This window comes from Acipenser ruthenus, chromosome 16, assembly GCF_902713425.1.
Source record: "Acipenser ruthenus chromosome 16, fAciRut3.2 maternal haplotype, whole genome shotgun sequence".
NCBI classification, from domain to species: domain Eukaryota; kingdom Metazoa; phylum Chordata; class Actinopteri; order Acipenseriformes; family Acipenseridae; genus Acipenser; species Acipenser ruthenus.
The window spans coordinates 14,037,055-14,059,716 of record NC_081204.1 but is presented as its reverse complement, the minus strand read 5'-3'; the positions used below and the strand labels follow the sequence as shown (position 1 = coordinate 14,059,716).

The window sequence follows — 22,662 nt, the reverse complement described above, 5'->3', positions numbered from 1 at the left end:
TGTTAATCATTCAGTGGGGCTCAGGCATATTCTGCATGTGAAGTGATTTGGCAGGTAAGGCAATTAACCTTTCTCTGCCGACCTAAAACACCAGTGCACAAATAAGCATTTAAATCATAATACAACAATAGACAATACAAACACAAAATACACACAGGGGCGGGGTGTAGCCCACCACACATCTCCCACCTTGTGCATAGCACACAAGGCCTTAAAGGCCATCTCCCCCTTAAAAGCCCAAAAGTCTCAGTCCGGGTCCTGGCACCTGAACGGAGCTCCTAATGGCCCCTCGGGCGGCCACTGCAACTGCCTGTGATTGTTAATAAAACTTGGACGCCTGAGCAGCTTTTCAAAGATAATATCTGTGTCTCTCTTGTCAATCAGCAGATACCCACGCAGTAACAGAACACCCCTGTTACACCTGTGTAGAAGGGACTATACCTTAAGAGTGACGTACTTATTGACTATGCACAGAATTGGCCACAGCACACAAATTGTGCAATACTAAAAAACAGGTTTCAATTAAAGTGCCATGTCCCATACCATTTTAAATCTAGCTGTTATATATTTAAGGAGGTTGTAACACTGAAAAAATGTTTCCTGTAAATCTGTATAACAAAAATGAATATTCGGTCAGCCTTCATTTGAAAGCATTTACTAAAAAAAAAAACAGACACCAGATAATGCAGTGATCCAATACAAAGAATGCATCTTCATTCAATACACAGATTTAAAATGTGTTCAAGAGGCTTGATACACATGTGCTGGCAATCTACATCCAAGTGTTCCGTGTAAATTGTTTTCAGTATAACAAAGAATATAAAAAAAAAAGGCAATCTTAATTTGTAACGGCTATTTTCATTCCAAGCTTAAACAGAGACTGAAGATTGTGGAGCATAATCATTTAACATTTTTCTGTCCCCTACATAAATTTCATTTGTTTGTTTGATTTTTTCTTTTGACTTTGCTCTTCCTGTGCTCTTGTGTAATTGTTTGGCAAGACTAGACAGAGTATGAAGCCAGGCCTTTTCTGAAGAGCTGTGCGACACACAAAGCCTGCATCTCCATTCAGTACACCAGCAGAGAGGGTTCAAGCTAATGTGTTGGCAGCTGACCTCTTGATTCACAATATGGTTGAATCTCAGATAGTACAGTATCAGGTGGAACAAAATGAGCTGCTCTGTCTCAATACCTTTCAGTAGAAGCAGCTACCTGTGTGTGTCTTATTTATCTGTATGGGCACTTATTATTTTATCATCACTAATACGCAAGCTAAGATTACACACAGCCTCCAGGCACGCTTTAAAACATTCGCTACCTGTAACAGCATGCTTCCAAAGATAGAACTATGGCTGTGTATTTCATTGAGACTGTTGACCACATGCACCAATCAGGGACTAGAATGAACAAGGTAAACAGTGTGGCACTGCATGTGATCATGTGCACACTCTTCTCAATGTGATATGGGGGGGGGGGGGGGGGGGGGTGCTGGGGGGGGGGGGCACAGTTAAAGGGCCACAGTCCAGTATGTAGCGGCTTTCTAACATAATTGGACATAAAATTACTTAATGTCATTTTTTTTTCCTGAAAACATATTAATATCGGTTATTGCATATAAGGGGGTTAGTTGTGCATCTGAAGGTCAGGAGACTGGTTTTGCTTTCGGGAAGAAAACACATTTATCTTGACAATGTCAAGCTTTCAGAAAGATTTAGAGCGAGAAACAAGTTTGAATGGGCAATGGGTCAGCTGAATCTCATCAGGGAGGATAATACAATTAACCCCTTTGAATACGACACACGGTTGCAAAACTGGGGAAAAAAAATACATTCAAAGAAACTGACCGTCCTAACTAACTGCATAGGAGATTAATATGGAAAAACTCTTTAGAAGAATAGAATATGTATGAATATAGGCACAACACAAACATGGTATTCATAAGCATAATTAGCAAGTTAAACCAATTATAGTAAATTATATGTTCTTGGAATGTTTTAAAAGGAAATTAAATAACATATACCAAGAAGATATTCAACCTACAGCCTGCAATATATACTGAGCATCAAAAGAAACTTATCACTTATATTTGAGCAACAAAATAAACCTGGATAAAATTCACTAGATGTGATCGAAAAATGACAGGTGCAGTGACTTTTTATTGTGCTGATTAACAATTGACATCACGAAGATGCTGCAAAATGATCTGACTCTTGGTCTCCCAGTTTGTGGTCTGTCATTGACAGAGTGTGTCTAGTTATACGGTCTCGCCAGGTTTGAAATTGCTGGCTGTGAGCACCCAAGACGGCGAGCCACAGTACGCTGCCCTAGTCCAGCCTCCAACATGCCGAATGCACAAAGGCGTTGCTCTCTTGACAGACGTGGCATATTGTTTTTTTTTCTGTGATTTTCTTTATTGCTTTTATTCAAGCCTGCAATTCAACAGCTGAAATCACTCCATATCCAGTGTCCAATCAATTGTTTTACTAATTAGGTGATTAAGTGCATATGCTTCAGTCATAGTCACTCAAGGATGAATGATCGAGTGATTAAAAAGAAACCAAAAACATTTTGTCAATGTCCATCATTTACATACCATATTTTAATATTATAATAGTTATACTAGTGATAAGTTTCTTTTGATGCTCGGTATATATATATATATTGCATACGTTTGGAATTTGCATTTCAATGTACATAAGTTGGGTATTCCACATACTGTACCACTTTTGATTTTCCTATTGTTTTTCAAGCACGTGTAAGGCAAATGTTAGATTTTCATATTCAATGAACTTTTATCATACAATCTTAGCCTCTTATAGATGTCCATAAACTCTTCATTGTATACCTTTGAGGTACTGTGCAGTTAGGAGACCCCCTGGATGCATCTGCACTGCTTTCATCTTTCTTTATAAAGGATATTATTGTTCCACTTCATCTTGTGCATTTGAAGTCACTAACTCATCTCAATGCTCTTACCAGTCACCAAGTATCGAAGCACCGACTGGCAAAGAGCAATAATACAGTCTAGACTCAATAGGAAAGCACACAGCCATATTATACTTCACTTGCACATCTTGCAGATTTTGTGAAATAAGTATTTCATCAGGGTTAGAGCTGAACATTAGATAATATGAATCTGTTACGGTGCAACATACATCATTCAACTATCTAAGCCAAGCGTAGCAATGCCTGAAATTAATTTTTAAAACTTGGGCGTAGGTCCTGAGGAGTTAACCTTACGCAACACCATTGTCAGAATTGTGTAAGTCTCAGGGGTTTCAAATACCACAAATTGGCACTAGCAACGTTATCACACACCCCCTTTCTCATGCTGAAAATATAGCGTATTTATGTTAAATTAATGCAGATATGCAGTTTGTATATTACATTTCCTCTTGCTTCCAGTCACCTAACTACTTCCAGTGCTGTATTTTAAATGTATTTTACTATGTTTCCAAACATTCAGAGTGGTTTGTGTTGCAATAACTCAAATGTTGTAAATTTTTTGTTTAAAACTTTGTGATGTTTTCTGTGTCACTGTGCTTTGGCCTGTGTGCAGGATTTGCCTTTCTGTCCCAGTTTCCATCTGGTGAACAGGTACAAAGGATCAAGGTTCTGTTTGTAATGCTGGAAATACACAGCTGAGTATTAGGTTGTGCTGGCTGTTCTTTCTGTCTTGCCCTGTAGAGGCAGTATTGTAATATTCTCGAGCACTTCACAGTGACATACCCAACCCTCCTGGAAGGCCCCCGCCCCCATCCTAATACATATTTTTATGAAAACCATAACAGCTATGTTAAGCTTTACTGTCTAATGGGCAGTGTTGTAATATCCATGGCAACTACTACATTGTGTTTAATGTTCAGGCCCCACAGACTCAGTGCTGCATGTTCAACACGGTCTGCTGCCCTGCTGTTTGGTTGCTATGAGTCAAGCGTGCAGTGGAATCAGGTTTCTATTGACAGGATACCAGTCTGTTTCTGGAATCCACAGTCCCATATTTAGCCCAGGTGTTTCGCATGAATACGAAAGCGTGACATTGTTTCAGTGCTTTGGTCCGTTCAGAGTAGTTCATAAGAACATAAGAATAGTTTGGGAATGAGAAAAGGCCATTGAGGCAAGGCTCGTCCGTTCTTAGCACCCCATTGGCCTATTAAAGGGACAGAATCAAATCGCTTCAGTGTTTTAGTTACTTCGCCTGGGATATTCCTTACACTCATAATTTACTGTGTAAAAAAGCAGCCTGATTGCCCCTATTTGATCTTCTAACACACACACACAAGCACACACGCACGTACACACACACACACACGCACACACACACACACACACGCGCACACACACACACACACACACACACACACACACACACACACGAGTGCATGAGAGACTTCAAACAAGATAACAAACTCCCACACCACTTCCTTTTTACAGCCCAGACTGGTACATTGTGCAAATAAAGCACTGTGTGTTGTGGCTCCTGACCCCATGCGTCAGACAGGTCTGTGGGTGCAAACCAAGCAGCCGGTTTTTTCCAGGACTGAATGTGTGCTAGAGATTTAGTTTGCCATGTTTTTATTTTATTTTATTTACCATACCTGTCTTGGCTTTATAATGCTTACCTATGCTTTCACTGTGCTGCTTTATTACACTTTGCTGTGTTTTTACAATAGTAAACTTTTATAAGGAGTACACTGAGGAAGGTACTAACCAAAACGTTTGTCTAAGTTATATACTTTATCAATTTTAAAATCCATGGCTTTTTTTTACCTGTTGTTAGCACTGGCAACAACCCATTTTGTTGAGAACTTATTTTGGATATTTTAATTTCAAAACATTTCAAACATTTCAAATACAACTGGTCAGCAAAACCAGACCTGCAAAATGGTAAAAACAAAAAAGACATTTGAGTTAGCAATCGGCTTTTCAATAACAGAATTTGGGAACTTTGTTAGGGGACTGTTTTTGAGACATTGGGAAAACAGATCAACAATAAAAACAGACTTTGTTTATTCTATTCTGTGCATACAGATCACAGTTATTTTATGGTATGTGTTAAGAAATTCATAAACTGAAATTCTGTCCCACGTGAGGCAATTTACGAACCAGAGGAGGCTCCTAGTAGCTGGTTGATTTCATAACTTAAAGAATCCCAGTGAGTCAGCATTACTAACATGGCTAATAAATGAAATAGAAAAACACATTTACATATAGTCATCCTTCTCCATATAGTCAGCTCTCTCATCATAGCATTGTATGCAATAATACAATGAGTATATATATATATAAATTGTTTTAATCCTAACTTGTTGTATCTTATCTTAAACTGTATTTTAGTAGTATAATTTGCACTTACTGTAAACTATACTGTATTTAAATATTGTTTCGAATTGTAACCTTGTACTGCCCTGTAATAGGGGAGATCTGTGCTGACTATCTGGCACATGCATGGTTCTGCAGGAAGAGGGCAGCAGCCTTGTAAGATCCGCCTGTCAGTCATAGCGATGACACAGAGAGGTGGGGAAGATGGTGTGTTGGCTTTCCTTCTCTCTGAGTGGCTGAGAGGCAGGCCTTGTTCGGCCCATAAGAACTGCACTTGGTTGTGTATTCGGGTGGCTGTGATTGGGAATACACAGAGACAGTTCTAAGGAGAACAATGAGAAGTTTAGTGCAGATTGTTTCTGTACAGTGGAGTGTGTATACGTTCCGAGCGACCAAAACAGGCAAGCACGGCTGAGGAAGACAGCCAGCCTTATATAAACCATTTATTAAAATATATGGTTACGTACCCGAGGGGACGTGTGTAGTGATAGGGGAACCTTGGCCACCCCAGTGTATAGTGCACAGCGAAGTGTAGGACGGAGACCCGAGCTGACTGGCATAGCGGCAGTGGGGGCACTGCGTAAGCAGCACTTTTGTTTTGTAGTTTTATTACTGTGTTTTATTTTCCTTTTTCTGTTTGCCTTTGGTTTTCATTATTATTTTTGAGCACCTGTGAGTGCGTTTGCCTATACCTGTGTTGGTAACCTGTGGTCCTAATTACCGTTGCTGGTATACAGGCCACAGACAACAGCGCCCTCTGCGGTCTAAAATAAATCCAAAAAGAAAAGAAATAAAACTGGGCACCTGTGTGGTGTTTGCAAATACAATCTTCTGTCTCCTGTGTCAGTGAATACCCCCACCCTTCCACATGCTCTGTAACACTTGTAAGTCGCCTTGGATATAGGTGTATGCCAAATAAAAATAAATAATAACGCATAATACAAAGAGATGACAATCAAGAGGAACATATTTCATGATGCTGCAGGTTCTTGCAGGATTATTTGCAACTCTTTACATGATGATGTCATGGAAGAGATGTAATATAAATTGTTTTGACTTGTATGTTCATGTACCCCTAAAGCATCTAATCATTCCATGACGTTCATGTAAATATCCTGATGCCTGACAACCATACAATCAGGCTGCTTCGCTTCACTTCCTCTGCCCGCCAGTAGGCTGCTTGCCATGAAAGAAGGCCTTATTTATTACATTTATAATTTTTGTCTAAAAAATAAAACTGAAGTAGAAACCAGATGGAAGACAACATTGGAGAGATACAGTTTACCAGAAGAACACAGTTTGTGTTTCAATAAATCCATTCTAAATATTTAGAATATTGTGACTATACTGTCACAAAACTATTGAAGCTGTTTCTTGTGCATTTGTGTAATGACTATTTAATCATATAATAATGAATGGGAGGCTGTGACAGTCTGGCTCGCAGTGGTGATGTGGATGACGTCACGGACCAGGAAGTAACTCAAACCAAACAGTGGATGGGCGGTTGAAGCTGAGTGTTAGTGCACTCAGCGTATTTAATAAACAAAATATTAAACAAATTAACACAACACAAAACAAAAGGGCACAAGGGCCAAACGAATGAACAAACAAACAAGTAAGTGATGTGCTGGGAAATCCAGCACGTCTTAGCAATTGTTTTGTTAATGTTGCTTTTTCTCTCTCCGCTCTCCCGTACTCTCCTCTACACTCTCAACCCCGAGTGCAGAGTGCTGCTGGTTTATATACTCTGGCCGAGGGATTTAACTAGTTGGTAATTATCTTATTATCCCCCGGCCAGAGTCTGCACGCGTTTGGTAAGGATGCATGACTGTCAGCTAGTTAAATAATCAGTAGCTGATCAGCCATGCATCCTCACGGGGTTTTTAAATATAATAACAAAAGACGCGGCGCTTTTACCCGCGCCGCAAACAAAAATACAAATAATAATAAATAGGGGCGGGACACTCCGCCACACATGCCCCCCCTTGTGCGCAGCACACATGGCCTTTTCGGCCACCTCCCCCCTTAGTCCCCAAAGTCCCGGTCAGCAGTCCCGGCGCAGGAACAGGGGCAGCAACGGGCCAAAGGTGGCGGCCACGGTGGGATGTCCTCCTCCCACCCAAACAGCCGTAGTGTTCCAATGGCCCGCGCACCGGCCAGCTCCTCTGGCCAAAAAATTTTTGGGGGTGGTCTCCAGACCTGCCCCCCCTTCTTCATGGCCGACAGCTCCCCTCCGTGGGGCTCTGGCCACCCTTTCTCCTGCAGCGAAATTGCTGCGGGGGAAGCTGGTCTCCTGACCTCCCCCCCCTTCTTCATGGCTGACAGCTGCCCTTCACGGGGCTCCAGCCACAGTATTTCCTGCCGCGAAAGTGCGGCTGGGGAAGCTGGTCTCCTGACCTCCCCCCCCTTTTCCATGGCTGACAGCTGCCCTTCACGGGGCTCCAGCCACAGTATTTCCTGCCGCGAAAGTGCGGCTGGGGGAGCTGGTCTCCTGACCTCCCCCCCCTTTTCCATGGCTGGCAGCTCCCCTTCGTGGGGCTCTGACCACATGATCTCCGGCCGCGAAAGTGCGGCTGGGGGAGCTGGTCTCCTGACCTCCCCCCCTTTCTTCATGGCCGGCAGCTCCCCTCCGTGGGGCTCCGACCACAGTGTAGTGACCCCAGGCGAAGCAGGATCCCTGGCGACCCCAGGCAAAGCAGGATCCCTGGCGACCCCAGGCGAAGCAGGATCCCTGGCGACCCCAGGCGAAGCAGGATCCCTGGCGACCCCAGGCGAAGCAGGATCCCTGGCGACCCCAGGCGAAGCAGGATCCCTGGCGACCCCAGGCGATGTGGAACAGGCAGCCCCAGGCGATGCGAGGCAGGCATCCCTGGGTGGTGCGAGGCAGGGCAGGAGCAGTCCTTCCCATGACGGTGGATGTGGAACCAGCAGGTATTCACCCTCTGCTGGTGGAGGTGGGAGGGGAAAGCAGTCCTCCCACAGCGGCTGAGACGGAACCAGCAGGTATTCACCCTCTGCTGGTGGAGCTGGGAGTGGCAAGCAGTCCTCCCACGGCGGCTGAGGCGGAACCAGCAGGTATTCATCCTCTGCTGGTGGAGGTGGGAGGGGCAAGCAGTCCTCCCACGACGGTTGAGGCAGAACCAGCAGGCATTCATCCTCTGCTGGTGGAGGTGGGAGGGGCAAGCAGTCCTCCCACGACGGTGGAGGCGGAACCAGCAGGCATTCACCCTCTGCTGGTGGAGGTGGGAGGGGCAAGCAGTCCTCCCACGACGGTGGATGTGGAACCAGCAGGCATTCACCCTCTGCTGGTGGAGGCGGTAGCGATGGCTCCTCTCCCTCTGATGCTGGAGACGGTAGCGATGGCTCCTCTCCCTCTGATGCTGGAGACGGTAGCGATGGCTCCTCTCCCTCTGATGCTGGAGATGGCAGCGATGGCTCCTCTCCCTCTGATGCTGGAGACGGTAGCGATGGCTCCTCTCCCTCTGACGCTGGAGACGGCAGCGATGGCTCCTCTCCCTCTGACGCTGGAGACGGCAGCGATGGCTCCTCTCCCTCTGACGCTGGAGACGGCAGCGATGGCTCCTCTCCCTCTGGCGCTGGAGACGGCAGCGATGGCTCCTCTCCCTCTGGCGCTGGAGACGGCAGCGATGGCTCCTCTCCCTCTGGCGCTGGAGACGGCAGCGATGGCTCCTCTCCCTCTGGCGCTGGAGACGGCAGCGATGGCTCCTCTCCCTCTGATGCTGGAGATGGCAGCAGCAGGGTCTCTCCCATATCCGCAGCCAGGTAGTTGAACACCATGGCTGCGATGTCTGGGAGGGAAGCTGGGTGGTGTTGCTGTTCCCAGGCCTCCCAGCGCTCCCCATCTCTTGCCCACAGGAGGTTGATCACTGCAGGGAGGGCTTCCTCATAATCCCTCCCCGGCTCCACCAGCCAGTCCCAGACTCCCTCAGAGGAGAGTGCATTCGTCCTCTTTGGAGGATGCAGGTCCTCCCTCACTGGACGCTCTGGCTCCTCTTTCTCCTGCCATGGAGGGGGTTGGTCTGGTGCCACGTGCCCAACCTCACCAACCGCGAAGCACCACTCCTCACCCTTCAGGCAGGTGAGGCAGATATCCAGTGTGGCAAGGTAAGGCTGATGTTGCTGCGCCTCCTGCTGCTGTTGTTGCTGCTGCTGCTGCTTTCTCCTCCGGCTACTTTTCCCCATTTTTAATTTGAAAAAAAAAAAAACGAACAAACAAAAAAAAACGCACTTTTCAATCCTGGTCCGGCTGTTGGAGGCGTTGTTTGTCCCACGCAGGACACCATATGTGACAGTCTGGCTCGCAGTGGTGATGTGGATGACGTCACGGACCAGGAAGTAACTCAAACCAAACAGTGGATGGGCGGTTGAAGCTGAGTGTTAGTGCACTCAGCGTATTTAATAAACAAAATATTAAACAAATTAACACAACACAAAACAAAAGGGCACAAGGGCCAAACGAATGAACAAACAAACAAGTAAGTGATGTGCTGGGAAATCCAGCACGTCTTAGCAATTGTTTTGTTAATGTTGCTTTTTCTCTCTCCGCTCTCCCGTACTCTCCTCTACACTCTCAACCCCGAGTGCAGAGTGCTGCTGGTTTATATACTCTGGCCGAGGGATTTAACTAGTTGGTAATTATCTTATTATCCCCCGGCCAGAGTCTGCACGCGTTTGGTAAGGATGCATGACTGTCAGCTAGTTAAATAATCAGTAGCTGATCAGCCATGCATCCTCACGGGGTTTTTAAATATAATAACAAAAGACGCGGCGCTTTTACCCGCGCCGCAAACAAAAATACAAATAATAATAAATAGGGGCGGGACACTCCGCCACAGAGGCTTTGTCATAAAGTAAGGGAAGATGGATGAAGCAAAATGGGTATATGAAAAAGACCATTGATATTGTCTAATCTAATGGTTAAAACAATGCAGCAGTGAAATGGTTAATTTTCACTGGACACCATCTGTAATGGAATTGTAATGAGAGACTCATAGAATACAACTGTGTACCAAACATTTAGACAATAACTCAAAGTGTACTCTATTCATCAGAAATCACATGACCTCAATGAGCCATATTAGGTCAGAGGTTAATGTCATGGTCACCAACACAGTTATTATTACTATTATGTGTTTATTTAGCAGACACCTTTATCCAAGGCGACAGAGACTAGGGTGTGTGAACAACAAAATCTCACTCAAAAGACGGAGCACAAGAAGGTTAAGTGACTTGCTCAGGGTCACACAGTGAGTCAGTGGCTGCGCTGGGATGTGAACTGGGGATCTCCTGGTTACAAAACCCCTTTTCTTTAACCACTGGACCACACCACCTCCTGTGAAATTATCACTAGTGGCAACTGCTTTGTAAAAAAATACAATTTGCAGTCGGGGGTGGGGGAGCTTAATAAACTCCCAGGCGTGTGCATGCTCTGTCTGCAAAGGAGAACCATTAGAATGTGTTTTGTGTTCTACTTTTAAAACATTATTCATTTCATCAACAAGTTAAATGTTCAGTATGACTGTGCTAAGACCAACATGACTGCTATCATTCGGGACACTCCCATCCAAGTGATGAGATTCTGCCAGCGAATGGCCTTCAACATTATCCTCAGAGATTATCTAAACCGCTCTACAGCTTCTGACTGATTATACCCTTGCAGACTCCTTTCACTTAGGCCTTATTTCTCTGTACATCTGTTATCCATCCATTTTGATTTCTTGTCCTTTACAAACAGATCTCCACACAGATAAATGGCATGCCAACATTAACAATTACACTGCTACTTTTGTCTGTCACCTGTGACGGATACGCCCCGCCCCTATGTTTATTATTATTATTTAAATGTATTGTTTTGAGTTTGTTAAAAGTGATGTTTTATTATTATTGCTGTTATGTTTGTCAGGGAAGGAGTTAAAAACCTTCCCTGCCAGAAAGACTCTTCTAGAATGTGGATCACAGCCAGCACGGTACTTGTTTTGTTTTCTGTCTGTTTTTTTGCCCCTCGTGCCTTTTTGTTTCTCATTTAGAGTCTTTATTTTTGTTTAATAAAGAAAGTGCGCATTGGTGACTCACCTCGCAATACTCTGCTTGCCTGTGTATCTGTTTCCTGGTCTGACGTCACTTACCCAGCCATCCTCTGTAGGCCTATTCACACAAAGACTCTCACTCAGACACACATGCATACAGAGAAACACAAGTGAGCTGCCTTGATCTCAGCTTAGCCCTCACGGACAGTAGTTGTACCAATAAATATGTAATAACAGAAACCGGAGGTTTTGTTAACAAAAACAAAAATGGCAGCCAGTGAAAGGTGTTGCTGGACTGTGAGGTTTTTATAACACTGAACATATGAAGTTGCCAGCTGAAATGGTTTATGAGATATTAGCAGTAGTAGATGATACGGATGGGGATCTGCAAACTTAGCTTAATTATTTGAGATATCCTTTTATTGAACAACTGATCATAAAACAACACAGCAAACTTTCCACAGGAAAATGTATATTTTTTTTATTAATCAGTTTATCTAATGTATATCAACATTTACTTTAGACAAAATATATACAAGACAACCTCCAAAATAAAAATTCAAAGTACCGCTCCCTATACAAAACACATCTTTTTAAAATATTACATTCACTTTTCTTTCTTTAGACTTCAGTATTTATACAAATACATATAATAATAATAATAAAAATAATAATAAACATCTGATTTTGTTTCACCAGTTTTTACAAATAAAAGGCAACATCATGTACAAAGGACAGAAGAGATATTAAGCATGGTGCATTTCGAAGCTAGCACAGTGCTATACATGTGTCTGTGACAAAAATCCTTCTTACAATGTATACAAGACACATATCAAAAAATACAGCTGCTAGCATGAGAGAATTCATTACAAGCAATTGCTTTGAAAATCAATAGGCCTGTATATTACAGGGAGCGATCAACAAGCAGGGGCAATGAAAGCTGAACTCAAATGTGCGTAAGCACTCCGCCTCACACGCTCGTGAGGGCACGGCATAACTAAACTGGAGAATAAATGTGCTTGCTATTTATCCCCACATAGCTGCAATCCTTGGGGGAAGTTTCATAAGAACAGGGTTAGCATACCTTTTCACATCTTTTTATTAATCACTATTCTGGCCCTTTTAATTTTGAGAACACAGCAGCCATTGTCAGTTGCAATATCACAACTAATATTTGGTCTAGGGACGGTCCGGATACGATTCGGCAGCTATTGCTAAAATAAAAGGGTACAAGTGTCTGAACCAAAGATTTACAGCATGTAAAGGCTTCAAGCAGCACCTACAGGTTTTTTGTTTGTTTTTTCCATTCATAGAGGCGTATGTGCAAAGGGTAGGTCTTAGAAAGTTTATTATAATGAGGGACTGTCCACATTTAACATTCTCAACATTGACATTCAGCAGAAGGGTGCTTTTCAGTTTGCCACCACTGACAGTGTCTGATTAGTACCACGCCAACAGGCACTCGCTTGTGGACAGTCCCTCATTACCCTTTCAGCATTGTCCTCTTGCTCGATTTAGATGCCGTTGCATGCTTCGCTCCCTTGCAGAGCCGTCTCCTGTCATGGGGAGGAAATGGGGACTGAAAGGATCCTGGGCAGCTCTAGTCCCCCTCCCCTGTTAACCAGCCTAACCAGATTCATAGCATATGTAAGTTCTCAGTCTTTGGTTCCCAGGTTCACAGGAAGGACGTGCTTTAAAGCTTGTAGCAAAGCGGGGGAGTCCATAGGGGTTTGGGCTGCTACAGGCGAGCCTACCCTTGGAGACATTAGGAGAGAAGATGGGTGCTTATCGGGATTCAGAACCCCTGTAAGAGGGGATGCCGAGGCTGGAAGACCGGGGTATAAGACCGAAGCAGGGTACCAGCATTTCTCCAGCATTGGCAAATAAGCTGCCGCAGACGGTGGGATAAAATAAAAAGGCATGCACATAGGAGTCTGGTGTGGGGATAAACCCAAGAAGCTGCTGTGCATCCCCATCAACTCCCCGCCTGACAGAGACTCCTCTTCGGACGATTCTGTCCTCATCCTTTTTGCGGGCGGATCTTCGCTTTCCTGTTTGATGCAGCTCACCCTGCCCGTCATCGTGTATTTCAGTTCGTTTTCTTTGCTGTAGGACTGCTGGTTGGTTGCAGAGTCATTTTTCTCAACCTCTCCTCCGTACCCGCTGTCCGTGTCCGTGTCACTCCCACTTAGCTCCCCACCAGCCTGGGTGTACGTCCTCTGGATGACCGGCACGCAGTTTTTGCCTCGCCCCCCGAAGCTGCAAGGTTGCGAGGAGGTGCTGGGCTCGTCTTTCAGGTCGAGTGCTTTGAGGATCTGCTCTTCTGTTCGGACACTGGGAGAGTCTTGCAGGACCTCGGATGCCACCTTGTGGAGGTGGTTCATCATGTTTGAAGGGGTGAGCTCCCTGCTGTTCTCCTGCTTTGACAGGTACTCGAGCACCTCTTTGGCACACATGTGGAACCCAGAACGGAAAAACTCCTCACTGTCATCATGGCTTTGAACCGACTGCTCCCCTAAGAAAGAAAAATAAAAAAATACATTCATATATACATACATACATACATACATACATACATGCATTATGTATGTTGTCACACTGCACTTTTTTTTATAAATTAATATTCACAAGTATGTAACAAATAATTGCACGTTGTATACACAATATAGGTATTATATTCTCATATTGTCTATATATATATATATATATATATATATATATATATATATATATATATATATATATATATATATATATATATATAAAACATCCCTGTTAATTTATAGTGTAGATAATTTTGCCTGCTTACCAACGTGTAAGCCGTTCTGCAGAGCAATGATTTTCTGCTGCTGTTGTTCGATAAGACTTGTTAGTGTTTTCACGTGTTTCAAAGTCAGTTCCAGAACTACTGCCTTTTCCAAATGACCCAAAGTCTGAAAAATAAAAAGGGCTGGTAAGAATGTTGTTGTTTTTTTTTTTTTCTCTGTAACATGTAAACAAAATATATAGTGTATATTAAACAAAATCTAAAAATGATCAAATAGTTTCCACTTCACATTGTAAACCTAATACAAGATCAACAAAGCCCGTCAAATACAAAATGACAAGAGTAAATTTACAGTGTATCGACCTGAAACATCTGAAATGGTTTTAGTACGTTTACGACTTATTTCTTCTGAACGTGTCGTCTCATTTTTGTACCCCACCAGTGGCAAGCAGGTGGCGCCTTCAATCGACGCAGAGACACATTAATTTCTTTAAAAATTCAGACTTACCGTAAGTTTAAGGTGTTCTGGCAACAGATCCTTCAGTTGGGCAATGCACTCGTTAATCCTATCACGTCTTTTCTTCTCTATTAGTCTGTGCGGCAATTTGTAAGTTTCCTGGAGAGAAGGAAAACAAATATAATAAATACGAAGGTCCTTAAAATTGATTATTTTAAAATGCACGAGTTTCATTTTTCATTGTCGAACCTATTATAAAATTGTCATACATATTATAAAAATATGTAATATTAATTTAGCATTAAATTAAGAAATCAACTGGAACTGCAAATTTTAAAAGATAAATGCGTACATACCTTGCTATCTTCACCCCGTTTGATCCCTCTTCTTGGTTTGTAAACATACATATGAGAAAAGTCCATTCTGTAATGATGTAAAAAGAAAAACGAGTTAGTTTTATTTTACATTGGTCAGTATCTTTCCTATACCCTAGCAAGGACTGACAAAGTTAAATAAGGATACACAATTATTAAAAAAAACAAAAAAAAAACAAAACAAAAAAAACACATTTTTGTTTTAACATACCCTTGCATGTCTGTGTTCTCCAGCGACGAAAGCTTCCCAATGCAGGAAGGTGGTGGCTGTGCTGTTGTAATCCTTTCCATTTTTTCTTGTATTTGCTTTGCAAAAATATAAGAGATTTGTGCCGTAGCCTATGTAATTTTTATTCAGTCGAACAAACTTGTCGTCAATAAAAAAAAAAACGATACTGACAGAATCAAATTAGTATAATTTCTTTCTTTCCTCGGTGAGCGCTTTTTCTTTTATTTGTATTTACTTGTCCCCAGAGCACAGATAGGACTTGCTTCTCTGCTGCTATCACCAGCACAGTTCCGAGTGCAGACTGCAGGAGTTCCAAGCTGCAGGCTGTATTAAACGTGTGAGAGTGGGTGGGTATGCTACGTATTAAATAAGCCCTGTGATTACAGGCACGTCTGGAGCTCAGTGAGTGACCTCGTGAGTCACATGAGCTTCACGTGTTGGACAAGGCTTTTAACAGCACGTAGAACAGCCCATGTTTCTTGTTAAGGAGGACCTGCCGCCGAATTATTATCAACAGAGCATGCAGGACCCGTGTACCAGCACGCTCCACCTAAAGCAGGAAGAAACCCCGCTGTAAAAGACTGTCGAGTGAGCAGGAAGATTTGCACACAGTGAAATAGGACAGACTGCAATGAGCCCGAGTTTACCTGTCACATATGGAGTGCTGATATGAGAACAATGCATATATATTTATATATATAAAGTTGCTTAGCTTAATAACTGGCTACATTTTTGCTGTTGAAATACAGGAAGTGCTTGGGGATATTCTGACCTGTCCTTAGCCCTCCCAGGCCTTATACTGAGCAATTTTGGACACTGTCCTGTCACATTTAACCGTTTTAAAAATAAGGTCTGCCTTGGGAATGCAAAGAACTGAGCATGCAAATGAGTGTAAAAAACGTGTTAAAAAGCATGCAAATAAATAGAAAAATGTCAGCACTGTAGTGTGATACTGTCAGCTATTGTATATGTTGTTAGCAGGAAAGGGGCCCTGGCATTTTCTGGTACCGTATTAATGTAACAATTAAAGAAATCGGGTAGTATAAGCAAATAAAGGTGTCAGCCAAGGTACTGAATAAGAGTATTGTGCAACAGTTGAAAAGATGCACTTTAATGGGTTAACATATTTCATCACCTCTTTGACAGAGACCCACTGTCTAAACGGCAAATCCACGTTTGTTTCAGAATACAGAAGAAATTACTTGAATTTATAGTCTATTATTAGTCACAGTGCAGTAGTTTGCAAGCTATGCATGAACACCCATGTGTATTTCACATTATGTGCATCAGAATCTCTTAACTCTGTATTAATTTGGTTGTTTATGCACGAACGGCACTTATTGTGATAGTTATTGCAAAAGGTTGAATTAAAAGAAATTTGCATTGTTAAGACTGTTGTGGCTACATTTATAGGGAAGTTCATGACCTTTATAGTAGATTTATTCACAACATTGTCATATTAAAATAGCATATACTGTACACTCGTATATTGGAAGTCAGTTTTGACATTTTAAGCCGTTAATATTTTAAACGTATTTATACTTTATTGACTAGGGCAGCAGTGTGGAGTAGTGGTTAGGGCTCTGGACTCTTGACCAGAGGGTCATGGGTTCAATCCCAGGTGGGGGACACTGCTGTTGTACCCTTGAGCAAGGTACTTTACCTAGATTGCGCCAGCAAAACCCAACTGTATAAATGGGTAATTGTATGTAAAAATAATGTGATATCGTGTAACAATTGTAAGTTGCCCTGGATAAGGGTGTCTACTAAGAAATAAATAAATAGTGTCATAACTATTAAATCCGTAAGATATTATTTATCAAATTTATACGGCCTCAATATTATTCGTCCACTTAGGTATGTTTTAAACACAAACACTGGCCTAAATACCATATCATGAATATATATATATATATATATATATATATATATATATATATATATATATATATATATATATATCACATCTTGTTTAATATATTCATCTAAAAGACATTCTTCGAAGTTAAAGTAAAAAAGGTAAATATTCTTATTTATGTTTGAAAAAACCTATTTGTGTAAGCGCAAACTGGCTACAGCGGTGGTGTTGTTAACCCGCGAATCCCGTATTCTTCTACAGTACTTGCAGATGCTGAGTGTGGTGCAGGCAACACAAGTCCTGATTTAGGGACAGTATTAACACCAGACTTCGAAGACATGCAGTCCTATAAACATTGTGTAATACAATGAATACATTTAATTCTCAACAGAGACGGAAAATAAATATAGAATTTATATCCCAATTTATTTGATCTAAATGTATTTTCTGACGCTCTTGTGCAAAATAAATGTGAAGACTGTAGATAGAATTCTAACATATTTCATAATCACGTAAAAAAGGGCCACATGTACTTTATTCAAACAAAGTCATACGATGTAAGAAATGCACGACGTTTTCGCTCTTTTATACATTTTTAATGTATCAAAAAACAAACAACCCACAAACAATCCAAAAGCCATCTATTTCTTTGTCTCTTAATTAGTTGGAATAGCACCGAATTGATAAACAAATCACTGTGCTGTGCTTGGCAGGTGTCTGTTTACCAGCAACAATGATGCGTGTTTTAAAGCCGTTTCAGGAGACTGCTGTGGACTGTTTACTCCATGTATTTCAGCAGGAGCTATCAGGGTTCAGACACGATGCTGTTCGTTCGACTGGCTTCCATATGCCAATCCACGTGAGCCTGCCCGCCTGTCTGGCTTTCCTCTGCACAGTGCCCGAGTCACGTTGATCTCCTCATGGCTTTGCGAGAAACAGCTCCGTGTCACTGACGTCACCCACTCACTAAGGCTGAGAGCCCTGCAGGCAGCTGTGCGGTGCCAAAGGGGCCGATCTGCATACTACCACCCCTGACGCGGAACGTGTTAGTCTACTGCTGCCAATGGAAAAACACAGCTCGCTACACAGTGGTGGAAACCCTGTCCTGAAAACAAAAACCAACGCCCGGATTGAACCAATGCATAAACTGACCTCTCTATTGTGTCTTGTTAATAGCATAGCAATATGCAGTACACAATATTACTGTCACTGACACCGGTGTGCAGCTGTCGTTCGGCTGATATTGCAACAGGATGCTCTGAGAAACCAAATAGAACTGCGACGGGCTGGGTGACTCAGCTGCTGCATTCCCGCTCAGAGCCGTGGCGAGTTAAGTGAAATTAGGCAGTAGTAACGATGGAAATAAAATTCAATGTGCACTTCTACTGCATTTAAAACTGCAAGCAAATATCACAGTGTATTAAAGTAAACTCGGCAGTCCTGTGTTTTTTTTTTTTTTGTAATAACAAACCACGTTCAGCAGATGTTATGGCTGACTGATTGACTGCTAAATGCTGCGGTAAATGTAGACAGTTTTCATCCACTGCAGCATTAACTATCACAACTAACTATTAACTACTAAGCATCACGTATTTGGAGAGAGATGTCATTAAAGCCGTAACATACTGCATACTGTTGTGTTTTGTGTACATACTAAATTCTATAAGAAGTGGAAGCTCCCCGGCATTCTACTTTCATTAGGTTCCAAAGTCGTGTTACCTCATGTTGTAGTTTGTATAACAAGTGGCACAAAGGATCCGTATCAATAGCAGCCTGTCTCTACGCCACATTGTTGGCAGGTCTGCTTGTTTACCTAGTTTTGAATCCTCTGAATCAGGTGACACAGTCTTGCTGATGAAGGATATTTTAAATGACTTTTGTAAACTCTGTTGCTCAGGTATGGGGTTTTGGTTACACTGATAACATTTTACAGGAAATACGAAAACATTTTAAACAGGCTGTAAAGGTATTACATATGTCATCTGTATTGGACATTTACTAAAATATATTCTCCATTTTGTTTATTAGAACATTGCAAAAAGATAGAATTTGAAGTGTGTGCATTGTTCAGCCCTTAGTGTCTGACTGTAATTAGCAAAGACATAAATAACTGGCATGAAGCCCAGGATCTTCAGGGTGCCAGTGAGTAAGGGGGGTGTTTTAATTATATTTCTTAATATGACAACATTGTCATATTAACATAATATATACTTGTAAATTGCAAGTCTGTTTTGACATTTCAAGCCTTTAATATTTTAAATGTATTTATACAATATTCCTCATAAAATGCTATTTAAGCTTTAGGTTATATATTCTATTTATCAAAGCTACATACTTGTTTTGTTATCTTAAATGTAGGCCTCTATAATATTTGTCTAGAAATATTTGAAACACTTGCTTAAATAATGCACATCATGGATATATACAAATAGTATACTATACAAGTGACATCATCATCTTGTTGATGTAGGATCTGCATTTATGGGGGTTTAGTTACAACTGATAACATTTGACAGGAAACACATATACAGATAATATTTTTTATGTGGGCTATAATGATTTTACAGATGTAAACTATTTTGCTATCTGCTAACTTTATTAAATTACTACAACTATATTCACTACAGAGTAATAATAATAATAATAATAATAATAATAATTTTTACCATAGCCCCTTTCTTTCTTTCATCAAAATAACCTCCACATATACAGTCTCAGACAAAAGTATTGGCACCCTATGCTTATTATACCACAATTCAAGGTAACAGATTAAGGAAACTTGAACCACTTTTTAATAAAACAAAAAACAAAATACACAATTTCTAGTAATCTAACAAATAATCTTTATCAAAAAACAAACAAACTTTTTTTTTTTTTTTTTTTTTTTTAAGTATACGTTCAAATAATGACCTGTCTTTCTGGCTGTTGACTTTATAACGCAGCTTAATTACTGTGTAATGGTTTTCAATCAATTCATATCTTTTTTTTTTTTTTTAGTTCTATTACATTTTTACAGACTTCTAATGTGAATGTATTCACAAAGTAATAAGTATAATAACCATAACCAATTTCATTCTTTCTTTGGATTCCCCTTCATCATCATCATCATCATCATCAGTACCAGTCAGCAGTCACAGCTGTGCAGCACCACACACCACAGCACCCTGCCTGTATCCTGAGTAGGGGAATACCCTTTTTTTGTAAGCTTAAGCTTTGAAACTGCTTCAGGATGATAAGCACAGTGTTCTCAATACCACAGACAGTGTGGGACACATTCTCACAGCCCCCATGAAAAACAGAGACAGGCACATCTAATATGAAAATGGTGTCTTGAATGGTTATGGATTTTTTTTTAAATGGAAGAATTTTAGATCTGTAATGTATCCGCAATTATTAAAATACCGTTTTGTACTGATATCCCCCCATACTGTGGTCATTCTGTTGTTTAAGGTTATACTTTTGATTAGCAATTTGTGATTGTGCTGCAAAAAAAGATGCTGTAAATTTAGTGTTAATGAAAGGTAAGGGACAACATTTTTTTTAAATGTTCCTTTATGTTAAAGTTTTAAAAACAAATGTATTTAGCTTTCTTTCTTTGTATCTTAAGCCCACTGCAGCCCAGCACTCTAACCAATTAGCTACTTAAACCAACTACCTCCCACGCAGTAGCCCAGTGTTTTGCTAACCTCTGAGCTACTCAAACCCACTACTTTCCACACTACGATCTAGCACTGTCTTTAACCAGTGTACTACTCAAACCCACTACCTTCCACACTGTAGTCCAGCACTTTCTCTAACCACAGAGCTACCCAACCCCCTATCTTCCACGCTGCAACCCAGCACTCTAACCACTGAGCTACTCAAACCTGCTACCTTCCACACTGCAGCCCAGCACTGTAACCACTGAGCTAAAACCTTTTTTACTGCAGTCCAGCGCTTTAGCACACACTTCAATTCTGTCTGGAACACCTGCAATTTAGTGCATTGGCATAATAAACTGATGAAAGCGTTTTTAGAGAAAATGGATGAAATCATATCTCCGTGTTTGAAAGCCCCTACTTGCATGCATGCTGTGCCATTCCTTCTTGGCGGATGTGTTTATAAATAACTCCGTTGTGCACCTGATAAGAACACTGCAGTGCCCTTGACGTTTTTACAGTTAACAAGCAAACGTTAAAACAGCTAGTTGGCTCATAATGGAAGCTGGAAAACCCCTGAAAGGTTATTAGGTACAGCGTACAAAAAAAGTCCAAGCCCAGAGTGCATCACAGAGCTGCAGCTGCAGTCAAGGTTTGAGTAATCAAATCATTTTGTGGGTTCGTGGGTGGTTAAGTGATGAAGGACGTGACTGCCACATTTCACACACTTGGGTTTAATTGTCGGATTTAGGATCATATCAGACATCCTTTGATGCAAACAAAATAAAATGACTGAAGGAGATAACCCGATTATATTTGTTTCCATAGCTGTGGTGCAGTCGACTTGCATGAGCCTCGTGATACAAGACTAGAAGAACGTTCACAAGCAAAAGGAGGCCATCCGGCAGATCAAAGCTCTTCCGGTTCCTAGAAGCTGGTTAATCGTGACTTCATGACTCACGATCACACTGGACTTCAACTGTGAAGATGCATTAAAAATGGACAGATCCTGATCACTGTGAGAAACTAAACCCCTGCTCAACATGCTGATGCAGTGGCTGGCACTGGCTAAAAAGTGCCTTCAGTAAACCAGCAGAAGTCAAATAATAAAAATATATGACCGTCATTTAGATCTTTTATTCAACATCATGTAATCAGAGAAATTACAAAATGATATTGCAAAGGAATACCAGAAGCCATGCTAACAGTACAGTATTTCATGTTAGATTTAGAAATGTCACATTTTTCAATTTCTGTTAGTTTTTTGTAAAGTATATGGAAAACTACAAAGCGGTGTGTAATTCAATATGTTAACATAACATTATTCAGCAGACTTCATTCGGCTTTATGAAGCAAAATCTATAGGGTGATGCAAAACTTTTGGCCACAGCTGTAAGTTTAGTATTTCTTCACAGGAACGCTTGCATATTTGGACCGATCACTGGATTCTAGTGCCTTGAATGTTCAGATATCTTTCATTGGTTCTGATTAAAACCCTCAGTAATACTACATTTAGAAATAGTAAAATAAATGTGTGGACTTGGTCTTTTTCAATGTCTTCAATAAAGACGACAATGAAAAATACTTCTGGACGAAATGTTTGTCATTGAACTTCAGTTTCTTTTAGTATTTATTGACACTATCAGGGTTCATTTGTAGCATTTAGATGTGAATGCACATCCAACTTCTAGAAATGAATTGTGACATATTACAACCTTTTAGTGCTACATAACAGTTATGTTCTTTAGACGTCCACTTCTTTCAAGCTTTTCAGCTGAATTTGTTCTATGGCACTTCTTGATTATTGCTTAGATTGTGGATTTTAGTATTCCATATCTCTATGATATTGTTCTTTTGCCAATTCCTTTGTTATTTGCTACCAGTGCTTTTTTTCCTGTCTTGACCATCATCTGCTGTGTTGCCGAAATATACAACAAATGACCTCTTTCCTGGCTATTGACTTTATAATG

The 22,662-nt window shown here is 41.3% G+C and overlaps 1 protein-coding gene across 1 annotated transcript; it reads right to left on the bottom strand.

The window, feature by feature from the left end:
- Positions 1–11,824: 11,824 nt before the first annotated feature.
- On the bottom strand, positions 11,825–15,549 carry LOC117411737 (class E basic helix-loop-helix protein 40). The gene is made up of 5 exons (XM_034019454.3): positions 15,179–15,549; positions 14,950–15,016; positions 14,645–14,752; positions 14,179–14,302; positions 11,825–13,884 (listed from the first exon to the last, which is right to left on the bottom strand). The coding sequence occupies exons 1-5, from the start codon at positions 15,256–15,258 to the stop codon at positions 13,025–13,027; spliced, it is 1,239 nt and encodes a 412-aa protein (XP_033875345.2). The 5' UTR covers positions 15,259–15,549; the 3' UTR covers positions 11,825–13,024.
- Positions 15,550–22,662: the final 7,113 nt, after the last annotated feature.

What these genes read in the sequence shown, in the direction of transcription:
- LOC117411737 (XM_034019454.3), bottom strand. Translation starts at nt 15,258, where the DNA reads ATGGAAAGGATTACAACAGCACAGCCACCACCTTCCTGCATTGGGAAG. An exon ending in AACGGGGTGAAGATAGCAAG is followed by an intron (nt 14,753 to 14,949) that starts GTATGTACGCAT and finishes CCTTCTCTCCAG; the next exon opens with GAAACTTACAAATTGCCGCA. An exon ending in CAGAACACCTTAAACTTACG is followed by an intron (nt 14,303 to 14,644) that starts GTAAGTCTGAAT and finishes TTTATTTTTCAG; the next exon opens with ACTTTGGGTCATTTGGAAAA.